Below are 21804 nucleotides of genomic sequence, written 5' to 3'. Positions count from 1 at the left end.
TAGGAGTTTCTGACCTAAAATCTGAAGAAAGTGAAATGCAAACAGTATCAACACATTTCATCACCACAATCTTGGCCTTTGAATTTAAAGCTTCAGTTACTGAAACTTTTAGGTTTCCACTGACACTCAGCACAAATGGCTATCAGTTTACAGAGAATGACTTTCATTTTTAAGGTTACCTATAGTGCCAAACAGGCAGCTAACTTTATAACCTACATTCAGAAGTCACGTAGGAATCTAGTTCATTTGGCCAATAAAAAGAAAAGGCTTTGGACTTACTTTATGTAATAAATCCACCCCCTATCCCCCATATTAGATATAGTAAAAACCACTATTAAAATATCTTCCTTTTTATTTATTTCACAGATTTTGAGAACTGTGACATTCTGCATAAGCTGGTACATGGAACCAATGCCTCAGCCATCAACTCAATAATTCCAGCCGAGATGTTTAAATGGATTAACCATAAACACGGTCACTGCACACATGATTTTAATTCACTGGAGCTACTGAATTCTGGACAAACTGATAAGGATTAAAATATTCAAATTTTAGATTTTGTTTTACAAGAGGAACTGATTCTAAGGCATCTTCATTGCCTTTAGTCACGTTAACTGTGAAACTAGAAACATAACCTACCAAGTTGGAACTAATGGTGACAATTACACTACACACAACTGTTTACAGACTTAATTCTGCAGGTTTTACTCCTAACCACTCGCCAAAATTGTTAATGTATTTTCTCATTGGTCCTCTACTTGAAAAATGTTTTAGTTTTATTGCTATTCCAATGACGAGAAATCAGGATGCATCTACTTCTATACGTAGTCATGGTGTGTAGAAAATCAAGGCACATATGCAGCTATCCAGAAATCTGTGAGTTTAAAATGGCTTTTCTTTTTTTGTTAGACTTCGAACACAGAATACCTTTAAGTATCATAGTAATATATTATAAATAATTCTGAATGAGGGAGAGGAAATTCTTGTCCTCTCTTCCACACACCCGTAATTAAGTTGCCAGAACTGGAACTTAAAACATCAGTTTTCTTTGGCCACACACATTAAACATTAGGTGGAAAATATCAGTTATGGAGTTAAACTGCTGACAACTACAGCTAGTTGTCAAGTTATCAGAATATCCTCAATGTGACTTCTTTATACTCCAGAGATACTTGGGACGTCTCACTTATTACCTTAGCAGTTTTCATAGCATGTTATTAGTCCTATCTGTACACAAAAAGCTATGATTATTTTGTACAGTTCAAAGAAGCAATTCAACCCAGAAATTACATACTGATAGTCACTTCTTCCCGCTTGTATTTTGTAGAAATTGCTCTATAATTTTCTTGCCTTATAAGTGAAATTACTCAACACATTACCTTCATGTACATTGCCCTGGGATTTCACATCTACTATCTGACCTGACTTTTTAAGCAGCAGTATCTATGCAAAACACACACAGTACCCCTAGCAAAGCAAAAATACAGAAAACAAAACTAATCTCTACGCATATAGTTTCTTTCAGCTGGAATTAATGCTAGAATAGGGAAGAGAAGGCAGGACAAGGTACGTGCATATGGAATTATTCCAGGTACTGTCCACAAGTAACACAATTTTTTTTTTTCCCCCTTGGCAGTGACTGTTTGTACCAGATTATGCAGAGGGAAACTCCAAAGCAACAGGCAAACTACTTGCAGGTAGGACATCAGATAGGACCTCTGTTTCATGGAAATAATTACCGAGGCACCACTTCAGGAACATACAGTACCTCCTATCATAAACCAGCATATATACTCAGAGCATTCAAATTGGTCTAAAATGTAAAAGAGACTCACTTTCAGTAATGCTATGGATGCTGTTTGAACTCCAGGGGAATAAACTGTAACTGTCCCCAGACAAAATTTGCTTATTTTGTAGCCAGAGATGTATTTCAAAAACTCCAGGTAGAGTCTGCCTGCAGTTTCACCCTTTCCATTTTGGAAAGCAAAGCACCAAGGAGGTGACCTAAATGTTTTCACACTTTAAGTAGATTTAAGAAGTGTATGAAAAGATACTTTAAACCCTTGCCATGAATAACTTTGGAAAGATACCAGAAGGCAGATCTAAAAGGTCTGGATGAAACCCTGTAGCTGTCTTTGACAGAAGCTGAAGTGTGTTTTAAGGTCACCATTCCTAGTGAAGTATCACATAGGGGAGAAATGCAGTTTAGTCTAGCTGCCTTCCACACCTCTTTGCTAAGAAAGAGAAGCTTGTCAGCACCAATCTGAGAAAGCACTACACCAAAGCCTGAATCCTGGATCTACAGGAACTATAAAGACTACATAATAGATGTCAGCAATGGAGATATATTAAAGCGAACAATCATGCAGTTTTTGAAGAACGTTAGCAGGGGAGAAAGGGATCTCACAGTAGTACATCTCACAGTAGGCTACAAATCAAGAGGGCTGCTGCTAGGTGTATCTCTAATGAAAGCAGTTGTTTTAAATAAATTGCTCTTACTCCTCTAGAAGAGTACTCTAAGGTGATAAACACTAGCATTTTCTATAACACTATGGATCTTATTTCATACCAAGCAAGCAAGCCTATCCAAAGATTGTCCCACTGAAGTTTTCCTTCTTTTGGCTAGACCATAAGAGCAATTCAGTTGGGCTAGTCTATGACTGAGCCATCCAGCATAAAATGAAAGACAAGAAATGATGAGACCTCAAGCTTATTCAACCCATCTCCACAGTGGAAGATCACCCATCCATACCACAGGAGATGCTATTCTTCTCCAGAGGCCCTAAGGAGCCTGAAGATGGTCTGGAAGTATACAGCCCAAACGCAGAAACAAGGCTTCTGACGCTATATTTCTGCAATGAATGGGGACAGCTGGGGACCAGGAAACACATTTGACCTAGGAGAAATGGCAAATCCTCTTTGTCCCAACAGGGAGATTCCCATTGCAAGACCAGGTTGGTTAGACACACGGTACACTGTACCTATCCCTGTAAGACCCGAAATCCAAGACGACCCAGCTTTGCACCAACAAAATGGTATTCATACATACAGTCAGTTAAATCACCATTTTATTTCAATGTTATCTTATTCTCATTGTACATTTATTTTTCACTTCCCCCTTCTCAAATGCTGAGGTCTAAATCACATTTTAAATCGTTTGATGTAGAACACTTCAGAGCGAAGAGACATCTATATATATTGCTTGCTCTTTCAATATGTAATTTGTCCTTTTGAAATAAAAATAGAAGTAGAGCTAAAAATGAAATCAAATTACTATCAGGCAGTAGAAAATATGGTTTAATATTTTGACACTTTTAACTAAAAAGCAAAGAAAACCACCCAAAGATTCTACCATACCTACCTGTTAAACTTTGAATTGCGTGTTGGTGACTCTGCTCCTCTTAAAAGGTGCCTGAAGTACTACAACGGACAAACAAGGTATCAAAGAAAACAGTGGGTTAACTGACATAGGGGCTACTATGCAACAACACTGCAGAATTCAGGAAACAAGAACAGAAGTAAAAGGCAAGCTGCCCATAATCTAGCAGTTAGAATATTCATCTGGAAAAGGACAGATCAAATTTGTAAGACATGCTCCCAGGACTACTTATTTTACTTTACATAGTCTTGGGATTAAAAAACAAAAACCAAACCAGAAAGACGACTAAAATTAAGCACCAAAATCCATGCCTCCTCCTTGTTAAAAATCAAACATTTGAAGCATTATAGCTATTATGGGAAAGATGACCATCAATACCATTTTTAAGAAATACACTTCATTAAGAATAACACCAAGTAAGGTAAGTACCCACTCCCAAGTCAAGTCAATATATTCTGCCTCAAATAAATGCGAGAAGCTTAACATGCAACCTATTTACACACACAAAAAAAATTCTGAAAGGGACAAGAATTCAGACTCACCCCTGCATTTAAAGTGCTTCCTACTAGAAGACTTTAGGCAGCCGTTGGCCCAGTGTGAGGATTTTCTTTTTTTAAACTTGCATTCAGAACCCAATCATAGAACAATCTCAAATGCCTAGTAAATTGCTCTGAATGACCTTCCTGAAAACAGACACCTGACTTTTAGCTGCTGGAATGCAGCTGAAGGTACCTAAGTACAACCTTTCAATCTTTAAGTACCATTGTATTTTAAAAAGTAAATAGATTCTAAAAGTGTTCTATGTCTATCACACGGATTACTTTTGCACCAGATTTGAGATCATAAAAGAAGGGGTGGAGAGGATTTTGTAATTGCAGTGATATATACAAATTGTTACATCCAAAAATGAAGAGCTTTTTTATGCTGTTGATGTTGTGTGAACTAGAATAAATTAATTTCTCATACTGAGATTGGTTCCAGCTCTGGCATGCTAACTAAAGCGGAAAATAGAGACATATTTTTCAGTTCCACATGACTGTTGTAAATAGGGTATCCTATAATAAAGTAGAATCCTGCTTTAAGACTACTCTTCCAGTCTTCCACACTTACCTCATCACTGTGACAGAACATAGGAGTAAAAACATTCTCAAGTAGAGAAAGTACATGCTCATAAGCTTCAAAAAGGCACCTCATAGTTTGAAGTTTCACAACATCCATATATGGACCTTCAGCAACTATAAAAAAATTGTAAATAAAAGTATGTGTATATATATAGGCATATAAAGTTTGGGGTTTTTTTTCCTGGTCTAAGTTTGCGATTGCTTTGCAAGCTAATAAGTCTGACACAAAATCAGAAATAACATGACAAACCAAGGCTTAAGCACAATATATCAAGGGGGTAACAATTTTTAATTTTATATTAAATAAATATATTTTGTCATAAAACAATTATGACAGAAGTAAAGATTGATCATATTTAGATTAATTAGTCTTCACTTTATATAGATTGCTACTTAAATTCCAGTGTAAATTATTCCTTTCAAATTCAAACTTACTTCTTTGGATCTCTTCCACAATAAAAGGGTGAAATCTAATTTTGTCAATGCTTTCATCCAAACAATAAGTTTTGTAAATTTTCTGTACTTCTTCATGAAGAGACATCTTTTCAGTATCTGATAGTTCAGGTCGCAGAATTCGGTCGTTGAATTCCTCTGAGAAGTAAAGGAAAGAAAATTCATTTGTTGTTCCACTTGGCTAACAAATACCACCTTGAAGCAAGCTATATCATCAACTCATTTTCCAGCAGATACAGTAATTTGTAAAGCTTTAAAATAATCTCAGGTAATACAGTAGCTGCCCTCTTATTAACTGTAATTCATATTTGTTCATAAAATTATTTCTAAAAATATATTGCAATTAAAACTAATTATTCCTTATCACAGTAACGATAAATCCATGAAGTTGTTCTGGCAGAAGAATGAATCAGTAGAATGAATCTCTTCTTCCTAAATTATCAAATTGTAAATTGTAGTTTTCTTTTAGCATGATTTCCAGTTCATGCCAGACACACACAGAGCCCCATCAGCCATTTATACTGGTCATCTGCTATTCTGCTGCTACTGCATTCTTAGAACCCAAACCATCACAGTATTTCCAATAATATCTTTAATGTCAGACTAACTTGAGAATGAACTTTCCCTGACAAAATAAAAATTCTATTTAGCATAATTATTGTGCAATCCTACTTGATTTATTGGCCCATCCCATTACTTGTATGACTACTGCCCAGAAAGAAGGAAAAATAAGGTAGTGTTTGGTTCATTTTGCAATTCAGAGACAAAACCAAACTTCTTCAGAGAAAGTCTACCAAGACCCTTCTGGGTTTTTTTGGAGGTTTATTTTCCTCAGTAAGTGCTTCTTATCCAAAATATTCCTATCAAGAACCACCTACAGTAGACGGTTTGGGAAAGCAGAACTTTAGAGACCTGAATGTCATTAATTGTTTTGTAAGGTAATACACAGGCTTGCTGCCTATGAGAATGCAAGACAAGTTTAGAAGTTTATGTGTTCTTATGAGCACATAAGTAGCTGCATGCACAGAGATTATTTATATCTCTCTTATGTAATGATTAATGATTTCTGCAGTATTTTGAGATAAAGTCTAATTTAATTTCACTTCTTCCTGATGTGATACATGATCCTGATGGGATATGAAGACACACCCATTATTTCCTATGCAACATGGAAATACTAAGTTGGCTTTTTTTTTAATTACTAAACTGAATTGCTAGATTACTAAAAACAAAACCCCAAACCCCCATTATTTTGGTAAGACACTAATTACCTACTAGTTGACAAAAAAACTTGAATAAACCACTCCAACTTACAGAAACTTCACAGAAAACCTTATCATTGGAAAACAAAAGGCTTTTCAAGTGACGCTTACGTAACGGTAAAACCAAATGCATGCTTCATAACCAAGGCACAGGTTACTGAATTGAAGGTTTCAACACCTTTAATGTTCCTGCTATGTTCCTGTTCTTTACAGACATCAGAATTTTAAATCTAAAAGAACATGAGAAGCTTTTCATGATGAACAGCTCATTTTAGTAGTACTTTAGTAACCACGTATTTAAAAAAAAAAAAGCAGCTGTACTTTGTATCAGTGGGCAGAACATTTTTCTTACAAGAATATTACATTTTAAGATGTCCAGCCTTTATCAGTAAACAGAAACACAATAAGATCTACAGTCCATGCCGACATTAACATTACCAAGATTAGCATTCAAGAATCAGGACATATTAAAGTAAGTGAACACAGATCCTGAAAGGTAATCTCCTGCTTAACAACGCTGCCTAGTTCTGACACTGAATATTCATTTCAACATGCAAATGATTAAAGCTTTTAAAGACCACCAAATATACCACAGCACACATATGTAATCTTACCTACAGTCAGGCAGAACTGCAGCACATGGACTGCCCCTTCCTGTTTTAGGAAGTTCATGAACCGAAATAAAAGGTCTTGCTGATCTCTGATCTCCTTTAGCTCCAGTTTCAGAACCTTAGTGGGTTAAAAATGCAGTCAGCTAATTTTGAAACATTCAGTGAGAACATAAATAATGCAAGGAGTTGTAGAACAAAAACAACAGGTAAAGTAAAACACTTATTCAAAACAGGAAAAGAAATTAATGTTGCCTTTGCTTACAGATGGTTTTTTATTTCTTGGCTCTGCAAATTTCTGAAGGAATGGAACCAATGAAGAAGTAGGTTCAGTTGCCTTCTCAGGCTGTAGAAAAAAAATGACAAGGACAATTGGATAAGAATGCTTCCTTAATGGGTGAACAAATCACTACTGTTTGAACTTTGTCAGTACTCACTGGACTATCATCAATGAAGATCAGCAGCAAATGGTTGACAGTATCCTGCAGGAAAACACAATACAAAATTACTATTAAAGAAACTCAACAAATAGATGAAAATCATTTCACTGCTATGTTACGCCCAAGTTTAAACATATGAATATATTAATACTTTTAAAAAACCCCAAAGCCTGGCAACACACGTTTGAGAATTAAGCTTCAATAGTCTCTTCAACTATTTACAAGTCAGGGAATTTCTGAAGAGACCTGCACAGAACCGTTCTTTACCCACTGAAGGAAAGCACTACAAAGTCATTTTCCTGTTAGTGCAGATCTAATGAACTTCTTATATTTCTGCAGCTACAATACTTTCTGCTTGCAGCTAGGTGATACCTTCGTAAGTATTGCAATTTTCCCTATTAAAATACATGCATAAATAAAATCAAAGATGTCAGTGTTCCACCTTTAGAAATAAATATGCCCTCTTATTTGCAGAATTAAGGGCAAAATAATTGATTTCAATACAGCTGCAAAAAAGGCTATTTACTTACATTCCTATAAAGATACATACAGCTAGAGTTCAAGTAATTGAGTCCTTGTTTAAATACAGTTATAGCAATTTTAAGGTGCTTATACTAGCAGAGTATTCTCCAATTTGACATAAATTGTAGTCCTTCATTAAAAACACATTCTTAAGAGATCGTGCCAATATTGTATTTTAGTCAGCTCAGTCACTTAAGCACTCAAATCAGTTACAATGGACAAATAAAAACATGGGCCACAGGATTTTTTACCCAGTCAAAACGTACAGCAAGTCAGTCATTGTGCATCATTTGCTTTACCACAACATACTTAGTAGGAAAACAGTAATACTGAATAAATTAGGATTATTCTTGTGCTCCAAAGTCTTACAGGATCAGCTAAGAAATCCATTGAGGGAAGGAAAACAGAACCAGGTAGAATCTCTCTTATAAGAAGAGCCAGGGATCTGGGGGGCAAAAAAAGAAAGTCAGAGCCAATACTAGATTACATCATTTTCTAAGTGAGTTTCCAATGACATTATATTTTACTGGGAAATATTTTACTATTTAATAATACCTTAAGTGTGCTAAAATATTTTTAAGACCAATCAGAAAAACCGTAAGTAAAGGGATAAGAAGGAGGGATGAGGAGGATGACTTTGGAGTTCAATCTTCCACTCCCCAGAATTACCATACTACATAGCATGTGGATACTCTGAAGAATACAACTCTAAATAATTTCTATACCTGCACTCTGTTGACTTTGGGGGCAAAATATAAGGAAAAAGAAGTTCAGTAAGTTTTCTTAAGTAGTGAAGTTCATCTCTTCGGCTTCTCAAAGCAACATGGAGTTCTGGTCCGTATTCTTCTAAAGCAGCTTGCTGTAAAAATTCTGCATTTTTTACTGGAAGTAAAAAACAGTTTTAAGAGTTGTTTTTCTTATTGTGAAATAAGAGGCGATTGCTTTTCATTTGAGCTAAAAAGTTAATACTTTTAGTACATGTACAACTGCCAAAGGGATACAATGTTGAAACTTGACAAAAGAACCTTGGCTTAGGCTTTGAAGCCTGGCTATGCAAAAGCAAAACCTCACATTGAAAGAAGAATTCCTTCACCAAACAACTGTGGTTTGCATGGTTTCCAAAACGTTTTCTCATTTATAATTAATGAAGAACTCAACATCTTGATTCTTCTAAAAAAACTGCATTGCCCAAAGTCTGCCTCTACTTGCTTTTTTTCCTGACCTCCTTCATGGTCTCCTATTTATTGGGCTTCTACCTACTGACTTGCCTACAACACAATTTGAAATGAACATGAACTTTTATTCAATCCTGCTATATCTGTTTCCTGCTTAGAACATTTAAAAACAAATGTGAAGGAACATATATTTTAAAACCAGCATGGGGATCTGGAAGAGTATTGCCCCTTATAAGTAGCTGTATGGAGTTGCAAGAATACCTGCTTTATCAGATTAAAATTATATCTATTAATTAGAAACAACAATATTATATTCCTTCAAATCACTTCAAAGGCAAGAACTGAGCTGTAATAAATAACACCTAGCTGCACTAGCAATCCAGCACAGCCTCATGCCAAGAACCACACCAGGCACAGGTCACATACTTAACACATACCTGTTATCTAGAAGGTTAAAGCTTGTTTCCAAAATATTGAATTTAGTACATAAGCCTGCTACAGCTTGTCCCTCACAACCAAGAACCATGTGTGGTAATAGCTGATATGGGGGATGCAGGAATGTATATTGCCTGATAAATCTGCATAGTTGGTGTCACTAAAAGAGAGGAGGCATGCACTCTCTGGCAGGGACAGGTAATTAATCATGGAGGTGTCTGTGCAAATAGTGAGGAATTACCAAGAGATGTAAGGGTAAGAAGAGTAGGAAAAAAGGAAATGCACCCTAAACCAATCGTCTGAAAAAGTATTTAGAAAATACAAAAGGCTAGGCTCAACTAGCAACCAAAGCATGGCCTGAAAGCTGCCTCTGAATCGTGTATTACAGTGGCTGGTTTAGCAACGTTTACTAGAAAGCACCACTAAAAAGTAATTTTCGGCTGCTACTTCACATATCTGCCCTGAGGGAACAAGTCATTTCCTTTAAAACGCTGAGGAAAATGGCTATATTTTCAATGCTGTCCACTTAAAATACAGTTCTTTGCTGCTAAAGAAAAGTGCTTCCAACTCCGTAGTAGAAATCAAAAGGAAATATGAAATTTGGCATAAACAGCACTGCAAGATAATCCAGTATCTTGAAATTGGTTTTGTGCCATGAAAAAGAAAAATCTAATATGATCACACTATGCCTGGTTAATTCATTACCCACTACTCACAGGACCAATGGTATATATTTATGGATATTAACCAGACATTTTGATGGAAGGGAGCAAAGTTCATGACTCCAGTGAAAGTAAACATCTATGCTTAAAAGTTGAATGAAACCACATTTTGTAGATGCAGCTTTGTGGAACCCAGCCAATGAAAAAAACAAAGATAACTATTTTCCAACAGCAAGCTTTCTATTTTGCAAATACTCCTTCAATGTGGGGTTTAAATATAATTTCTACATTAGGCTTTACGAAGGTATTTTTATTTGGTTAATAATAAAATATGCTACTGCTCAAAGTCTCTCCATGGCTTATAAACATAAGCCTAACTTTTCAACATCCTGAACAATTCCACTAACCGCTCATGTTAGTGTGCAGATGTGAAATCATTCTAGCTGTAAGAGTTACAGTACAGTGCACGGACGTGCAAATCCTTTAATTTATAACTGTTCATCTGGAACACAGAGGAAAAACTTCAAGAAGCATTGCTAAGTGATTTGATTGCTCTGAATAGACAAAAAAACCCATTCCTGTTTACCATACAGAGCTTAGTATTTTCAACGTGGGGAAATGAAAATCAAAAGAGATTATTTGTACCTTAACTTTTTCTCTATTTGTCTTTGCAATCTCCAGAAGAAAAATGCAAAAGGATCACTTTTTGTTAAAGAGAAGGCAGTGAGGATGAAAGGATTTAGCAAATGTAACAACAGACATTAAAAAAAGAAACCTTTATGCTTGCCCTTCAAAACTGACAACGTATTAAGCCTTTACCTTTCTGCCGGGCCTTGGCTATCACTTCGATGTGTTTCATTGCTGCCTTGAGCATTTTCTTTGTTACAACAGTTGGAATATCCACCTAAAGAATAGTTTTAAAATAAAAACAAAATTGTTCTAGGTTTTTTCCCCAAATTTATTACAGGTGACAACTATCAAACATAGTAATTTGCTTATATGTCCCCATTTTAACCATAAAATGAACCCTTAAGAAGCCCTGTGAATTCTCTAGGTGAACTGACAGCATGCGCATTCTTCTGAGCAAAGCATACAATATCATGTAGAACTAAATGCCATAAACAATACTGTTAACACATTCATTGTCAACTTGTTCCCATTATTTTTCCTCCACTGCAATAATTACGGTAATACAGCTTGACTTCCAAGTCGCAGTATAAGACACCTAGCTCTACATGAACATCAGACCACCAACAAAAGCAAGTTAACTATACTCTGCTTCTAGTACTCGAGTACCTTAACCCTCAACAATCACGTCCACAAGGACTAAAAGCAAAGCAAAACCCTCCTCTCTGTGTATATGAGGTGATGGCAGAACCAGAAGAAAATCTGAGTTACTGAGTTAGGATGACCATTAGTGCCAACAACATCATATGATCCTGCTCACAGGTCAAATGCTCCAGCCCCAACCATCTTGGTGGCCCCTTGGTAGAGTGGAATAAGTTCAACCAATGTCTCTTTTCTAACAAGGAGCCCAAAACTGGATGCAGTATCCTAGATGCCACCTGAAGAGCACCAAGTGAAGGCAGATAATCACTTTTCTTGATCATTTGGCTACGCTCCTGTTAACACAGCCCAGGATACTGTTGGCCGCCTTTGCTGCTACACACTGCTGGCTCATACTCAGCTTACTGTCTACCATGGGGCCAGATCCTTTGCAGCAGAGCTTCTCTCCACAGCCAGTCAGTCCCCACCCTGTATGGTTTCCAGAGATTCTTCTTTATCAGCTGCAGTAGTTTCCACAGAAACTTACCTAGAAATTAATTTACACTTTGCACACCCTTCATTTTAAGCAAGAGCAAAAGACATCTCAGAGAAGCAAAAACATGCAGTTGCAGATGTTCAAAATTTAAGTCTTCTGAAAATGTTGGGGTTTGGTTGTTTTTGTTTTTTTTTTTCTAATGGTTTGTCCCTCCTCAATACTAAGTCAAATAAAGACCTTAAGTAATGAAACAGAAGCATGAAACAACTTCTTGCCAGACAAAGAGAGAGACACTGTAATTGAACTAAGAGAAAAGTTGGAGTTTTATTCATTCGTACAAGGAGAATAGCATGTATTCCTGCACACTCCCCTGTATTATTTGAGGTGCACAGCTATGACCTGACCTGGCCAGCCCAGACAAGCTAGTACAATTGCCTAGAACTGCATAAAAGTAACTAAATTAAGGTCAACACATATTCACAAGCAAGAAAGTAGGAGCTTCTGCTCCTCAGTGGAAAAGCTTGTCATCTGGGACTCACAGTTCAACAGTAATTCCAATAAATCAAGAGTTTCCTATGGAACACAAGGATAGGGAAGTGTTTATTCCTGCAGAGGTAAGTCAAAGAGCTCAGCAAACAAGTAGTTATTGACACAGTACCAGACACTATCAACTTTTGACAAGAATGTCAACCAGCTGCAGGGCTACCTACACCACACCATACAAAGCGAAACCCTTCATTTTCCCTTGAAAACCCATAACCAACCCAGAAATAGCCACAACAAGGAAAATCCAGATAATAAAAAAAAAAAAAAAAAAAAAGAGAGAGAGAGAGAGAGAGAGAGAGAGAAAGAGAGGGAGAAGTATTTCAGCATATACATAAGAGGTGACTGGCCTGAAGCACTTTTACTTTATTCAACAACCATGCCTCAAAAAATCCACCTATGCAGCCTTAAAAAGAAAACAAAGAAATTCTTTTCTCTGAAGCGATTTGTCATTTTAAGTCTTAATTCAAAAGTAGAAGATTCTTTGGTGAAAAAGTATACAGATATAACCTAAAAATAGGGGGGAAACGTTTTTTCTTACACATAATAGTTCCTGAATTTAAAATTTTTATCTCTTATTAGCTAGAACTATTGCTTTCAAACATTTAATATAATAAATCCAAATCAAAAGTACAGCTGTTTGGCAAAGGTATAGAACTATTTTATTTTGCAATCAGTGATTAATTTGTCCTCAAATGTGGTTATAAAGGACACCATATCAGAGCTGAAAGGCTAGAAAACATTGTCATAACTCTTTTCAGCTAACAACTGAAGCTTTGAACTAGGATTCCCAAAACAACAAAAAGTCGACATTTTATTTGCAACTTGCACATCAACTCTAATTTCTACACACACCATTTTCAGTAGTTTATGCATCACCAGCTATTAGCTCAGGCTGTCTGAATCTGTATGTGGGTGTGTGCACACACAGAAGCACTCGTTCAGCAGAAGAAAAAGTATGAGCTGAAAAACATTGCATAGCATGAGACTCCACGCTTCCCTGCACAAGCGAGCACGCCAAGTTTCAATTTTGTCCTAAAACAAAGTTACTGTGAGTATCTTTTTGCTTGAGGTATCTGTACCACTTCATACAAAGAGAAAAAGTTAATTACATTCTTCTGTAGGACGGACACAAATATATCTAAACATTTGTAAAGAGAAATGCATTTCTGTGATGGCCTTTATTTTGTAGTTCCCCTGACAGTGCTTCATACCTGTATACATCTTGAGTTTTTGTTGCACATATTGCCTATCCAGATCCATAGAATTGAATATATGACATTTATTTCATTACTGTCAAAGGCATATATGGAAAATTAATATTTTATTGAAGATGCTAGAGCTGATCTAACGTGATTAATACCTTATTACACAATCAATAGAGGAGACATCATCATTTTCCGAATCAACAATGGATTTAGAAATAGCACAACTAACATCTGCATGTATTACAACTCCAAATTAAATTTTAAGACCTTGCTCTAGGTTTTCACTTTGAAAGATCTACTCCACTTTCACACCTCCATATAATGTCTGTGCTACATAGATATTTCCTAATCTTCCCCTCTGTCCACTTTAACAAGCAACATGCTTGAGTTAGAGTAAACAAGAAAGTCATCTGGATTTGAAATATAACATGGACAGAATCAGGCTGTTAAACAGTCATGACAGAGTACACGTACAACTCATAGCTCAGGAAATATTCCTGTTACTAAGGAGGAGAAAAAAAAAGACGACACATGCATGGTAGTTGCTCCAACAGAGGGGCCAGCACTGAGTAAATCTGGAAACTGAGTTAGCCACTCTTCCTGGTTAGAATAGCCAGAAATTTAGAAGCAGTTCCTGTAAAACAGCCTTGAAGCACTTTACCAGAAAACAGAGTAAATGTGCTAATATATTAAACACAGTGAATAAAAAAAAATTTGACTCTTTAGCCTTCAGACTGTTTCTTAAGAACTACAGTAATATAAGAATCATACCTCTTTTAATTCTTATAGTAAGCTATTTGCTTAATGACAGTCTATTCTTTATAAACAATATAAGGAACACAGCTGCATTTAAAGAAGTCAAGAAAGCAGAAGCTGAGACAGGTACACTGCTAACCACTTTCTAATAGTTCTTTTTCAATAATTCTCAAAATTGTTTCCACTTGGATTAAGTCACTAAAAGACATCTAAAAGATCTAATAATGCCTTGCACTGGTGTAAAAAATGAATCTATTTGCCAGAATCATAGAATGGTTTGGGTTGCCAGGGACCTTCAAAGATTATCTAGTCGAACCCCTTGCTGTGAGGGCAGGGACATCTTTCACTAGATCAGGTTGCTCAGAGCCATCTCCAACTTGACGTTGAACATTTCCAATGATGAATCTTCAAAGATGGTTTATGATCAGGAATGGGATAAGCTCCAGAAGGAGCAAGCAGATAATGCAAAGAAGAAACTTAGATGGAAACTGCCTATACGGTCTGTAAGGCTGACTTTGGAATCACCATCTAAAAAAATTTAGAGAACTCACTATAGACAGATATCAGTTATTTCTGATGGAAAAACAATGTTAAAACCACCTTTAAGTCACCTTACCTTGTGAATTCTCCGAACTAATACGGATGCAAAAAAACGCAGCGTGCCCCTCAGTTCATCCACTGAGGATTCATCATCAGTAATATTTCTGCAGTGTCATGTAAGAAAACAGAATAAAATACAATTAATATTAATCCAGCCACAACACATGTGGCACTACTAAAAGCTGGAATTAGAACATTCAACGGTGACACTTCAACTGGTATTAACTGAAATGAAAGCTACCAAGTGTGGGCGGATTAAGCAGTCTCCCATTTGAGTAAAACACTCCCACTATGTGCACACAATAATGGCTCAAGAAATATGTCAGTAAATTGGAATTATATACCAATTCCTGCTCTATCATACTGTCTGTATGATTTGGACTGAATAAAATCTAACTTAGTTTCCACATACACAAGTACTTCCTAGTTCAGTAGCCTGAAGGGAAACTGGATTAATATTGGCAAAGTCTTTGGAATAAGAGTACTGCAAGCACATACCCCTGTTAAGCTAGTCAGAATTGGATTTCCATATATCATACTACAGGATCTTCTATACACCAAGATTTCAAATAATTTTCTGCTGTTTTAATACAAATCTGGCTTTGTTAATCTCTTTTGTTTAAAGTTTTATTATAAAATTGGTAGTTTCTCATGTAGCTTTCAATGAAATAGGTAGACCCCTTGCATTTCAGCCCAGCCTCTTCCAACAGAAAACTTTCATTGGCATTTTTTCAACAAGTTCTAAAGCTTAGATGCCATTTAATACAATAATATCCCTTTTTTAAAAAAATATGATATTGGGCCTATTTCTGGTCTAAACAGAGACTGCCATTTCCTGGAAGGGAAAAGAAAGCATAGCACAGGAAGCCAACAAATGACAGAACTTATTTTTTGAAAAGTTATTACAGAATCACAGGTTGGAAGGGACCTCAGAGATCATCTAGTCCAACCCTTCTAGGAAGAGCAAGTTGATCTACTTTTGATGTAACAAAATGTGAAACCATCAATTACAAAGAAAACAAAACAAGAACCTCAGCATATAGCCACTTGGAAGAGAATTTAAATTATTTAACATGGTTTCCACTTGGAAATAAACAAATAAACAAGAATTCAATCTTTATTCAAAGAAATAAGAAAGAATTTAAACAAATCACTATGTCAAAATATCATCTAAGCTTATTATCTGGCTTGTCAGTTTCTATCTGCTGCAATAAAGGATGTTGAGTGAAGAATCATGGTAAAAATACTTTGTGTTGATTCAGGAAGAAAAATACCTAATTCCATGTCTATTGGGGGAAACCGAATGAAAATGGGAAATACAATAAGTCTTAGATGCAGCACCTGCAACTGAACTGAGTGAAGAAAAAGACCATGATAATAGCATTCCACAAAATGCAACAGGAAGAATAAAAATCTACCAGCATTTAAGCATAAATGGACATTACAACATGACTAAAGATATTGGTACAATTGCATTGTAATAGCTGAATAATGACACAGCAAAGAAAGTTACATTCTGCATTAGCTAATGGCCAGATGTAAAAGCCATCACAGTTTTTGGTAATGAGTTTGCACATGTAGTAGATGCAAACATTTGTGTTAAGAAAAGTCAGTACAAGCAACAACAGTACATTTGAAAAATAAAAATTTTATGCCTATAACATAATTTTTTGTTATTCAGCATCTGATTTTCTAAAGCAATGTTAGCTTGCGTTATATAGCATTGAAATGCATGTTGAAGATGAACTGCTAGCATAGTAGTGACCTGATGGTCAAAGTATGCAACTAATTGCATGAAAAAGCACCTCAAAGAAAGCAGCCTGGCATAAGGAATACAACCATCCTCCGACAGATAATCATACACAGATAAGAATACCGCAGGGGAATGTTTGGATTGTTTTAATATAGGCAGCTGACATTTTGGAAGCAATAGGGTTAGCAAATACCCTCACCGTCAAAGGAAGCCAAGGGATTAACAAACAAATTGTATGACTGTATTACTGATATTTGACAGACAACAAGATACATGAAGTAACTTGGACCAAGAAGTAGTTATTTTATTGACACTTGGATAACCGGTATCTTGGCTAATTGTACTTGGACATGACTTAATGCCACATACTTTCGCAATGCACCATAGGTTTGCAGAGACATTATTTTAATCATCAGCAGACAGAAGACTGGTGAAAAACACATCAAAAACTTGTAAATTCTCAAATCTCTAGTGACACAGTGAAAGGTACAAATAACTCACTAGGAAACATTTTCAAAATTGGATGCATTTTCCCAGAATTTGATGAAAACTTTAAAACTGACAGTATAACGGAGAGATTTGCTAAAAGAAAAAGGCTCAGTCTGTTAATTGTAAACAGTTACTAAGTCCAGTGTCTCAAAAGAGATACACCCAACTGCCATCACATGCAAAGTCTTGTGGTTTCTACTGATAAATGAAAACATATACAATTAGTAAAGTGGGGGGTTTTTCCCATCTGTCAATTATTCTTAAGAAATTTGGCCAACTCCTATCAAAAGGATGAAGAAAATAAGTTGTAAGCTGATAAAACTGCAAAGCTATGGTTTGAAAGTCAACAAAAATCCTAATTTTTTTCTTGCATTACTTGCTTTTAAAGTGAAGCAGCCCCATATGTGAAAACACTGGTTTTAGTCACTATCAAAGAAACATGTTTTCATAGTAATGTACTACAAAAATGTTTTAATTACTGGATTCTAATCTGAGAGATCCAGAGCTGCAGTAGCATCAATGACCAAAAATCAGTAAGCGTAGTGACTCATTCAAACTTTCCACTCTCCTATTTAAAAATGAGGTTGGTATAAGCAAGATACTACATAGTTTTATTGTGCAGCATACAACATAAGCAATAGACTCAGACCAGCATTTTGTAGCTCTGCAAATTTGGATTACTTACAACTATGCTGTATTCTTCTCATATAGTTGACAAAAATTCTTAATACACAAATATTTAAATATAACCAGTATAAATATTTCCAAAAATACCAAACAGAAATGGCACCTAGGTATAACTAGCTGCTTTAGTAGAGTTCACTGGATTTAAGTACTAATCTTCATTTCCCTAAACTGATCCAAGTTTAGGGATGTGTGCCTTTAAATTTTAACCTGCTAATAAAATATTACAAATTCTTACAGTTTATTCATTAAACAAACATAAAACACAGCTTTTCCCTGCTTATAGCACTTTACTTCCTGAGCAATAAATCTACTATTTTATCTTGAAACATACATTTCTGGTGTTACACTGACCAGGCTTCTGAGGGATATATGTCATGTTACCTCTATAATGTCCAGAGTGAGTATGCATGGTGCTGCAAGGCAGCACCAGCTGGCAGGGCACAAAAATCAAATAAAGAAAGATGAAAAAGTAGGGGGAGGGTGGGGGGAGGTAGCTTCTGCACAAATTCCATTCAATTGAAAGAGGGCCAGCTAGCATAAGGAATTATGCCCAGACTTTTCTACAAGGGAAAGCAGCAAATTGTTTTACCAACGTGGTCTGGCAAGTCTGAATTGCCTGCTGGAGGTTACCCATGCCACTTACTTATGTACTTAGGTGGTTAGCATCCACGTAAGTAAGGATAGTCTGGGTGCAAAGGCTTCTGATTTGGCTCTGTGAAGAATTATCCAGTCAGTGAGGTTTGTTAGATCAGAAAAAACATTTCATGAATGCAACAGTCCTTTCTCCAGGGTGAGCTGAGCTGTACAGTGTAGGTACGCTTAAGCAGGGACAGTCAGAACTAACATGCTCTAGGAGACAGACCTGAAACAGCTGTAACACAGACACAGTTCAGGAAGTACAGGAAAGCATAGGAACACCTGAATATCTAGAGGAAATGGCACCAGAGCTGGCATTACTACTGTTAAGCTGATACCAGTAAGCCTTTCAGGACCAAGTTGTTTCCTGCAGAATCACTCAGATACCACTGCACTGTAGCTCACTGAACTCCCAGGACTTCAGGTTCATGGAAAGCTTATTAGGTGTGATCAGCATGGTGTGAATTTATGAAGCTAGTTCAAAATCCAGAGGTGCAGCCATATAAAACTAAAGACAGTGCAGGAACATCTATACAGCTCACTGGAGGGCAAGACATAGCAGAATCTAGGCTGGCTGGCTCCATACCAAGTGTATTTATCCCTGCACTTCTAACAATGCATATTGCTGTCCCCACCATACAATGTATTCCAGACTTCCACCATCTTGGGTGTCAGAGATGTAAGATGTGGAATCCAACTTTCCCTGTCAGTCCAAAACTAAGAAACCGAAGACACCTTCCACCAGCCAAGAAATCCTATCTAATTTCATTATGAAATACAAAAGATCATTCCCTTACATTTCTTACTTTATCAAACAGCTCAACAGAACATGCTCTAGTGTTCTGTACTTGAAAGTTAAAAGCCTTGAGTTTTCCAACTTGATCATTCACAATACACAGTGCTAAAGCTCCCTCTGCTGTTTGCATAAGCAGTTAAGTTTTATACTTCAGTGTATTCATCACACAAAGACAGATGTGAGACATGCAGGTATTGGCCACCATTAAAAACCCATCAGGCAAAGAAGTCTGCCCAGAAAAGTTTAGATCCCAGAGAGACAAAAAAAAAACCCACAGCGTAAAAAAAAGTATAAATTTCTTTTAGCACAAAACTGAACCTTTCTATGAATTTTTGGAAATTTCATTTCCAGAGAAAAAGTCAAATTCAGAATTAAGGCAAAATTTTGTTTTAACACATTGGAACTTAACACAACTCAAGAAAAAAAGGAGACCTTACCACCTTTGGAAGAAGGCGCAGGTGACTCATGAGGACTACAAGGATGTTGTGAGGTTATGCAGGGAAAGGTGAACGCCCAGTTGGAACTTAAACTGGCCGCCACCGTTAAAGATAACAAAAAATGTTTTTATAAATACATCAGTGACAAAAGGAGTGCCAGGCAGAATCTCCCTCCTTTGTTGGATGCGCAGGTAACCTTGCCATGAAAGATGAGAAGGCTGAGGTACTTAATGCCTTCTTTGCCTCAGTCTTTAATAGTCAGGCTGGTCATCCTCAGGTTTGTCAGGCCTCTGTGCTGGGAGATGGAGATAGTATGCAGAACGATGCCAGCATGGGTTTATGAAAGGGAGGACATGCCTCACTAACCTGGTCTCCTTCTATGATAAGGTGACCCGCTTAGTGGATGAGGGGAAGGCTGTGGACATTGTCTACTTGGACTTTAGTAAGGCCTTTGACACTGTCTCCCACAGCATCTTCCTGGAGAACCTGGCTGCTCACGGCTTGGACAAGTGCACTCTGCGCTGGGTTAAAAACTGGCTGGATGGCCGAGCCCAGAGCGTGGTGGTGAATGGAGTCAAATCCAGTTGGCGGCCGGTCATGAGTGGTGTTCCCCAGGGCTCAGTGTTGGGGCCGGTCCTGTTCAATATCTTCACTGATGATCTGGATGAGGGGATTGAGTGCACCCTCAGTAAGTTTGCAGATGACACCAAGCTGGGTGGAAGTGTCGATCTGCTGGAGAGCACGAAGGCCCTACAGAGGGACCTGGACAGGCTGGATCGTTGGGCCGGAGCCAACAGTATGAGATTCAACAAGGCCAAGTGCCGAGTCTTGCACCTCCATCACAACAACCCCGTGCAACGCTACAGGCTTGGGGAGGAGTGGCTGGAGGGCTGCCTGGAGGAAAAGGACCTGGGGGTGTTGGTTGACAGCCACCTGAACATGAGCCAGCAGTGTGCTCAGGCGGCCGAGGCAGCCAACAGCATCCTGGCTTCTATCAGGAACAGTGTGGCCAGCAGGAGCAGGGAGGTGATCATGCCCCTGTACTCGGCACTGGTGAGGCCGCACCTCGAGTACTGTGTGCGGTTTTGGGCCCCTCACTACAAGAAGGCCATTGAGGTGCTGGAGCGTGTCCAGAGAAGGGAAACAAAGTTGGTGAAGGGTCTAGAGAACAAGTCTTACGAGGAGCAGCTGAGGGAGCTGGGGTGGTTTAGTCTGGAGAAGAGAAAACTGAGAGGAGAGCTTATCGCTCTCTATAACTACCTGAAAGGAGGTTGTAGTGAGGTGGGGGTCGGTCTCTTCTCCCTAGTAAACAAGCGATAGGACGAGAGGAAATGGCCTCAAGCTGCGCCAGGGGAAGTTTAGGTTGGATATTAGGAAAAAACTTCTTCACCGAAAGGGTTGTCAGGCATTGGAACAGGCTGCCCAGGGAGGTGGTTGAGTCTCTGTCCCTGGAGGTATTTAAAAGAAGGGTATACGTGGCGCTTGAGGATATGGTTTTAGTGGTGGAGTTGGCAGTCATAGGTTAGCAGTTGGACTCGATGATCTTAAGGGTCTTTTCCAACTTTAATGATTCTGTGATGCCAGAGCAATCAATTTAAAATATTTTTAATATCTTCTTACAACGTACTCTGACACACTAATTAATATATAAAGGTCCAAGGTGAAAAAAATTAGCCATAGCCTTTTCTTTATACACTCATATAAAGTTATTTACACAGTACTATTCTATTCAGCTCAGCATAACCGCTCACAGCCTTAAAACTCAGCAAATCACCAGATGTTCTGCAAGAAGGCGGCCACAACATGTATTCAAAACCCCTTTTCTATATTAGTTGAAAGTGGAATTTTTGTTTTTAGAAAACTGTAAAGTGAATTTTTTTAAAAAACAATATGAAAGATCAGTATGCTTCTAATCTGGAAATAAATTTCTGGGGTTTTTGAATTTTCACACAGGGGTTAAACCATCTGTACTTCTATGTAAGTGTTATTAGAAAATTAACGTATAAAAATGAATAATCTAAAGTGGTTTTAGGATAAAATAAAAATTTCAGAAACACCTCTATCATGCCTAAATTATTAG

General features: G+C 37.3%; 1 protein-coding gene across 2 annotated transcripts in view; it reads right to left on the bottom strand.

Moving 5' to 3' along the window:
• Window positions 1-21804, bottom strand: part of SNX14 (sorting nexin 14) — a 60940-nt gene that overhangs the window by 30315 nt on the left and 8821 nt on the right. For both annotated transcript variants that reach the window (XM_064447673.1, XM_064447674.1), the window contains exons 6-15: window positions 14943-15030; window positions 10877-10961; window positions 8511-8667; window positions 8155-8230; window positions 7261-7305; window positions 7089-7169; window positions 6830-6944; window positions 4936-5091; window positions 4490-4614; window positions 3362-3420 (exon numbers count right to left, since the gene is read on the bottom strand). In XM_064447673.1, the coding sequence (XP_064303743.1) occupies window positions 3362-3420; window positions 4490-4614; window positions 4936-5091; window positions 6830-6944; window positions 7089-7169; window positions 7261-7305; window positions 8155-8230; window positions 8511-8667; window positions 10877-10961; window positions 14943-15030 (987 nt within the window). The remainder of the gene's footprint in view (window positions 1-3361; window positions 3421-4489; window positions 4615-4935; window positions 5092-6829; window positions 6945-7088; window positions 7170-7260; window positions 7306-8154; window positions 8231-8510; window positions 8668-10876; window positions 10962-14942; window positions 15031-21804) is intronic.

The sequence above is a fragment of the Phalacrocorax carbo genome, chromosome 3 (assembly GCF_963921805.1).
Source record: "Phalacrocorax carbo chromosome 3, bPhaCar2.1, whole genome shotgun sequence".
NCBI lineage: Eukaryota > Metazoa > Chordata > Aves > Suliformes > Phalacrocoracidae > Phalacrocorax > Phalacrocorax carbo.
This window is presented reverse-complemented; position numbering and strand designations above follow the sequence as displayed.